Source organism: Brassica napus, chromosome A7, assembly GCF_020379485.1.
Source record: "Brassica napus cultivar Da-Ae chromosome A7, Da-Ae, whole genome shotgun sequence".
Classification (NCBI taxonomy): domain Eukaryota; kingdom Viridiplantae; phylum Streptophyta; class Magnoliopsida; order Brassicales; family Brassicaceae; genus Brassica; species Brassica napus.
In genome coordinates, this window is record NC_063440.1 from 11296295 (window position 1) to 11302294 (window position 6000).

General features: G+C 41.2%; 2 protein-coding genes across 3 annotated transcripts; one reads left to right on the forward strand and one right to left on the reverse strand.

Annotated features, from left to right (window-relative positions):
• The first annotated feature begins 1517 nt into the window (after window positions 1–1517).
• On the forward strand, window positions 1518–4214 carry LOC106370442. Of its 2 annotated transcripts, XM_013810449.3 has the most exons (4): window positions 1518–2691; window positions 2790–3204; window positions 3293–3810; window positions 3879–4214. In XM_013810449.3, exons 1-4 carry the CDS (start codon window positions 1666–1668, stop codon window positions 4002–4004), a joined length of 2085 nt encoding a protein of 694 aa, XP_013665903.2. In that variant the 5' UTR covers window positions 1518–1665; the 3' UTR covers window positions 4005–4214. The 2 variants fall into 2 exon arrangements, with proteins under 2 accessions (XP_013665903.2, XP_048592640.1); XM_048736683.1 differs by having other exon boundaries at window positions 3293–4214.
• Window positions 4215–4426: 212 nt separating this feature from the next.
• Window positions 4427–4991, reverse strand: LOC106369769 (uncharacterized protein At4g04775-like). Its single transcript, XM_048735503.1, has 3 exons — window positions 4917–4991; window positions 4803–4856; window positions 4427–4717 (listed from the first exon to the last, which is right to left on the reverse strand). Exons 1-3 carry the CDS (start codon window positions 4989–4991, stop codon window positions 4427–4429), a joined length of 420 nt encoding a protein of 139 aa, XP_048591460.1.
• Window positions 4992–6000: the final 1009 nt, after the last annotated feature.

The following is a 6000-nucleotide window of genomic DNA, read 5'->3' on the forward strand; positions in this document are numbered from 1 at the left end:
TGGCTGAAAAGAGTGGAGGACCGGTAAGAGAGGAATCATCATTTTACCCTTTTCGGTCTATGGCAAGGGATTGTCGTATCAAGGAAATTCCAAGTTCAGGAGATACAATGTCATGGGTTGGTGCGAGAGAAATTATGAACAACGGAGTAAAGGAAAAGGTTTGGGTACAGTGCAGGCTTGATAGAGCATTTGGGAACTCAGAGTGGTTCCGTACCTTTCCCCGATCACATACCTACTACCTTGAAAGACTTGGCTCAGACCACAGGCCTATTCTCACGAGTGTTATTGGCAAGGAAACTATACGTATGGGGAAATTTGTCTATGATAAACGCTGGAGCAAGAAATCAGAGATGATGGAACTGGTGAGAAAGGGGTGGAATGAGCCACATAACAACAACCCCGCCTCAATATCAGATCGTATTGCGTCATGTCGTAAGGCGATAGCAAAATGGAAGCGCGGGGAAGTGAGTAACTCGAAGAAGATGATAGACAAACTTCGTGTGGAACTTGAAGAGGAAGAAAAGAAAGTTAATCCCAGCATGCCGCGGATGATATATCTCAAACTTGAGCTTGCTAAATTGTTCCAAGAAGAAGAAGAGTATTGGAAAACAAAGAGCAAGAATAACTGGTTACAGGCAGGGGATAAGAACACAAAGATCTTTCATGGTTGGGCTAAGACCAGGAGAATGAAGAATCACATCCCTAGCCTCACAGACCCTGGTGGGATTGAGCATACATCTGAAGAGGCAAAAGGAGAGATTGCGATAAAGTATTTCACAGAGCTCTTCTCTTCCACACGACCGTCTGACGCAACTGAGCTTATGAGGGATTTCGCGCCAAGAGTAACAGACGGAATGAACATCAAATTGACGAAACCGGTCACCGATGCTGAGATAAAACGTGATGTAAAGAGTATCAAGAGTGACAGCTCGCCGGGGGCTGATGGTATGACGGGGCATTTCTTCCAACAGTTCTGGTCTATCACAGGTCCACAGGTCACCACAGAGGTGAAGAACTTCTTCTCCAATGGTGTTATACCGCAGGACTGGAACTTCACCCAATTATGCCTGCTGCCTAAGAAGCCAAATCCCACACTCATGACAGATCTACGTCCGATAAGTCTCTGTGCAGTCTCTTATAAGATTGTGTCAAACGTGTTATGCTCAAGATTGAAAGCCTTTCTTCCTCAACTAGTCTCGCCTACACAAGGAGCTTTTGTAGCAGGGAGATTGATCTCAGATAACTTACTTATAGGGAAAACGTGCTATTTCCCCACCAGAAGTATCGTATCCCTCCATATGTCTCTCAAACTATGATCTCATCTTAAATGTCCCCGAAACGAAAGTTCGAAACCTATTTCCCCATGAAACTATAAGAAACCACTTATATCACCTCGAAACAAAAGTTCGAAAGCCATAACCCCATAAAGATAAATAACTCGGTTTAAACCTATAAACTTCAACCGTTTTGGTTAATTAAACCAGTATAGACCAATTAACGACCCGATTAAGATCCGATTATAGAAATCAAACGAGAAATTAGAAACCTAAGCGACAAACTCATAAACCCTTTCCCCCTTTCACTTATACCCAATTTCAATCGAAAATTGAAATTAAGAACCCTAGAACTACAGATCACAGAGAGAAAACACAAGAGAGAAGAGAGATGGCTTCAGTTGATGATGTCGATGGAGGAGAAACCTTCGATGAAGAAGCAGAAGAGAGAGATGAATGTGAAATTGAGCACCTGCTCAACGAGTTTGTCGACGAGCCTTGTATTCGCCATGATCAGATTCCTGAGAGTGATGACGAGGAAGAGAAAGGCTGCAAGAAGAAACCACCAGAGGTAACTCACATCAAACGCGGTGATGGAAGCTTGTACAAAAAGCAGACCTTCGTAAACGGGGTTGGTTTCAAAGATAGTGTTCTAGACTACGCTCTTAAGACAGGCCACAATATCCAGCAGTACAGGTATGATAAGGAGAAAATTGGCTTTAAGTGTGTGGGTTCTAATGAGGGAGGAAGCTGTGAATGGAAAATATATGCTTCAGTTCTGCCTAGTGATAATGTCTGGAAAGTGAGAGTCTTTGTTGAGAATCATTCGTGTGTGCCTAATGGAGAGTGTTCGATGCTGAAGGTTCCTCAAATAGCCAGATTGTTTATTGATAAAATCAGAGAAGAACCGGATTATTACATGCCAATGAAGATTGAACAACTAGTTCTTGAGAAATGGGGGATCACAGTTTCAAGGGCTCAATGTCAAGCTGCTAGAACTAAGGCGCTGAAGTGGATTGAGTTTGAGTATGATCATCAGTTCGCTCGTCTTCGAGATTATGCAGCTGAGATACTTGAATCAAACAAAGACTCTACTGTGGTGATTGAGACTTCGAAAAATACTGAAGGAAAAGATGAGTTCAACAGGTTCTACACTTGTTTTGACAACATAAGAAGGACATGGAAGGAGACATGTAGACCTTTGCTTGGAATTGATGGATGCTTCGTTAAACACAAGATCAAAGGGCAAGTGTTGGTGGCATTAGGAAGAGACGCAGATAATGCCATATATCCAGTGGCATGGGGTGTAGTTCAAGTTGAAAATACAGATAATTGGTCATGGTTTGTGAGGATGGTAAAGGAAGACTTAGGACTTGATGATGGTGATGGGTTTGTTATCGTGTCTGATCGCCAAAAGGTTAGTGTCTTTATGATATTTTTTTGCTTAAAAATTGAGCTAATTGAATAAGTTTATATGAATTAAACCTGCTTATTTTTTTTGGCTTTTTGGTACAGGGTTTGATAGCTGCAGTTAAGGAGGAATTGCCTAAGGTAGAGCATAGGAAGTGTGTGAGACACATCTATGAGAATCTGAAGAAAAAACATGGAAGTAAAAGCGACATGAAGTCTTATTTATGGAGCTTAGCATGGAGTTACAACGAAGCAGAATATAAGGAAAGGCTGGATAGGATTTTCAATTACGATGTTGGTGTATATGATGATGTTATGAAGACAAATCCGAAGTCTTGGTGTAGAGCATACCATAGGTTGGGGCCGTATTGTGAAGATGTGGAAAACAATTCCACAGAGTCTTTCAATAACACTATTGGAAAGGCAAGAGAACTCCCATTTGTCCCTATGTTAGAGACAATAAGAAGACTTGCCATGGCTCGGATTGCAAAACGATCGGCAATCTCTCATGGTCACAAAGGTATAAGATTATTTGATTATTTTTATTCCCTCTATGATGCCTCTCATGCTTTAATCTCTAATAATCTCTAATGACATTATTTTCTTAGGTATTTGTACACCATATGCGACTGAGTTTCTTAAAATAGAGAAGGAGAAAGCTACTGCATGCACAATTACAAGAAGCACCAACGGAATGTATGAAGCAAAGTTGGGTGGATGTACTCACCGTGTCAGCTTGGATAGATGGACTTGCACGTGTATGAAGTTTGAGATTTGTGGGATTCCATGTGAGCATGCCTATGGAGTCATTCTCCATAAGAAGCTTAAGGCTGAGGACTTCGTATGTAAGTGGTTCAGAACATCTATGTGGAGAAGAAACTATACTGATGGCCTTGTTCCGGTGAGAGGTGCTCGATTTTGGCCTCAAACGGGTGCTCCGGACGTTCATATTCCACCAGATCCAGACCAACCGGGGAGGAAGAAGATGACTAAAGCTGACAAGAAAAGAAAGAAACCTGCTAATGAGTCTCCAACAAAGAAGCAACCAAAGCATAAAAAGAGAATTATGCACTGCGGAATATGTGGCCAACCTGATCACAACTCAAGGTTTCATAGTAAAAAACAGGTTTGTTCTGTTTCTAATTCACCATTGGTAAGCTCAAACAAAGATTCACTAATTTTCATTTTTGGTAGGCTTCTAGAGCTGGTCCTTCTCATGTTGCTTCTCCAGCTGCTTCTCAAGCTCATTCTCCAGCTGCTTCGCAAGCTTCTTCTCAAGCTGGTTGTCATATCATCCATGGATATGAAGATATGTGTTGATGGTGGTCACGACTTTTGTGGTTTTTAGAGTCTCGGATTTGGTGTTGTTTTGTCTCTCAGCTTTTGTGTTTTTAGAGTCTCGGAATTTGTGGGTTTTGGTGTCTCAAATTGTTTTAAAATTATGTAACCCTCTTTTGTTCAAACCGATGTGTCTTTAGGGATGGTGGTATCTATTTAAACATTATCTTGCTCAGGTTTATGTTGGCTTCATTGTTTTTTTATAATTTCTTGTTATCTCTTTTCAATGCAAATGACCACAAAGCTCTAAAACAAGTGATCACAAAGCTTTTAAAATCATCATCCTACATAAGAAACATAGATGCAAGTTCTTACAACACCAAACATAGATTCAAGTTCATAACTAAAGAAAAACAAACATAGATTCAACACAGTCTCAACACACAGACATTCTTCATCCAGCTTCACCATTTCTTGAACGAGAGAAGCACCATCGACCCAACACAAATCACACCTCCAATGCCTAGGACAATCATCAATTTCTTCATCTTTGTTTTCTCTTCAGCCAGTACTGCCTCAACTCGATCAAGAACTTGTGCCTCAACTCGATCAAGAACTTCCTTCTCAACGACCAATCTCTCTCTTGCAATCTCTTTCACATACTGCTCAATACTTGCATTTTTGCATTCAAGCGATTCTAACTCCTCCAATATTGCCTCATCTATCCATTTGAATCTATGATCATCATTCTCCAGCTAAACAATACACATACACATACATATTCAAGCGATTTTAGTAACTTTCTTAAACAAGACTAATCGTGAATAACAACTAAATTACCCTCTTCTTTGCTGCATATGCACATCGAAAGTATCTCCTGTAAGGATTAGGAGTCTAATTTGACATCAAGGGAATGATGGATTCACCACACCAACATTTCTTTGGGACACCTACAAAACGTCCACCTCTTCTACGCGCATTTGATGCTCCAGAGGTAGCTCCAGACACGACATTTGAAGACCCAGACATCACTCTTTACTCTCACAGTCGGAAATTAGGGGGGAGAAGAGAATCGAAGTTGATTAATGAGATTTAGGGTTCTTGTTCGTCGGGAAGTCGATCTTTTGATTTTAAAGAGGGCGGGTCAACGGGTCGGGTCAATCTGGGTTTATGTTTAGTTTCGAACCGTTTCGGTTAATTAAACCGTGTTTTCTCGGTTTGGTTTTGTGATTATACCAAGAAATGTCTTAACCAATATTTAATTGAGTTTCATGGGGAAATAGGTTTCGAACTTTCGTTTCGGGGACATTTAAGATGAGATCATAGTTTGAGAGACATATGGAGGGATACGATACTTCTGGTGGGGAAATAGCACGTCTTCCCCTTACTTATAGCTCATGAAATGGTGCATGGTTTGAAAACTAATCCTAACTGTAAAGATGGTTACATTGCGATCAAAACAGACATGTCTAAAGCTTATGATCGAGTGGAATGGGATTTCTTGGAGGTGCTCTTTCGGAAAATGGGCTTTGATAGTAAGTGGATACAGTGGATCATGCTATGCATTCGCTCGGTCTCGTATACTGTCCTCATCAATGGTCAAACACATGGAAGAATCGTACCGGAACGTGGCATACGTCAAGGAGATCCGCTCTCTCCTTTTCTATTTATCTTATGTGCAGAGGCATTGGTACATGTTATGAAGAGAGCGGAGATGCAAGGAGAGATCTCAGGCATGAGATTAACGCGAAACTGTCCTCCTATCCAACATCTTCTATTCGCTGACGACAGTCTCTTCCTATGCCAGGCGACTCTGCGAGAATGCTCCAACTTTCTACACTGCCTGGACTTGTATGGCAAGGCTTCTGGACAAGAAATCAATTTTCAAAAGTCCTCGATAACTTTCGGTGCAGATATTGATCCGATGATGAAACGGCTTTTAGCTGAAATACTTCAAATTGAGAATGAAGGAGGGGCAGAGACGTACTTGGGTCTGCCGGAATGTTTCAGTGGCTCAAAACAGCAGCTACTAGCCTTT

Bases quoted from the DNA above. Each gene is read 5' to 3' on its own strand.
- LOC106370442 (XM_048736683.1), top strand. From the start codon at position 1,666: ATGGCTTCAGTTGATGATGTCGATGGAGGAGAAACCTTCGATGAAGAA. The intron at 2,692-2,789 runs GTTAGTGTCTTT...TTTTTGGTACAG, and splicing joins TCGTGTCTGATCGCCAAAAG to GGTTTGATAGCTGCAGTTAA. The intron at 3,205-3,292 runs GTATAAGATTAT...TTATTTTCTTAG, and splicing joins AATCTCTCATGGTCACAAAG to GTATTTGTACACCATATGCG.
- LOC106369769 (XM_048735503.1), bottom strand. From the start codon at position 4,991: ATGTCTGGGTCTTCAAATGTCGTGTCTGGAGCTACCTCTGGAGCATCA. The intron at 4,857-4,916 runs GTAGGTGTCCCA...ATGTCAAATTAG, and splicing joins GTAGAAGAGGTGGACGTTTT to ACTCCTAATCCTTACAGGAG. The intron at 4,718-4,802 runs GTAATTTAGTTG...TGTATTGTTTAG, and splicing joins CATATGCAGCAAAGAAGAGG to CTGGAGAATGATGATCATAG.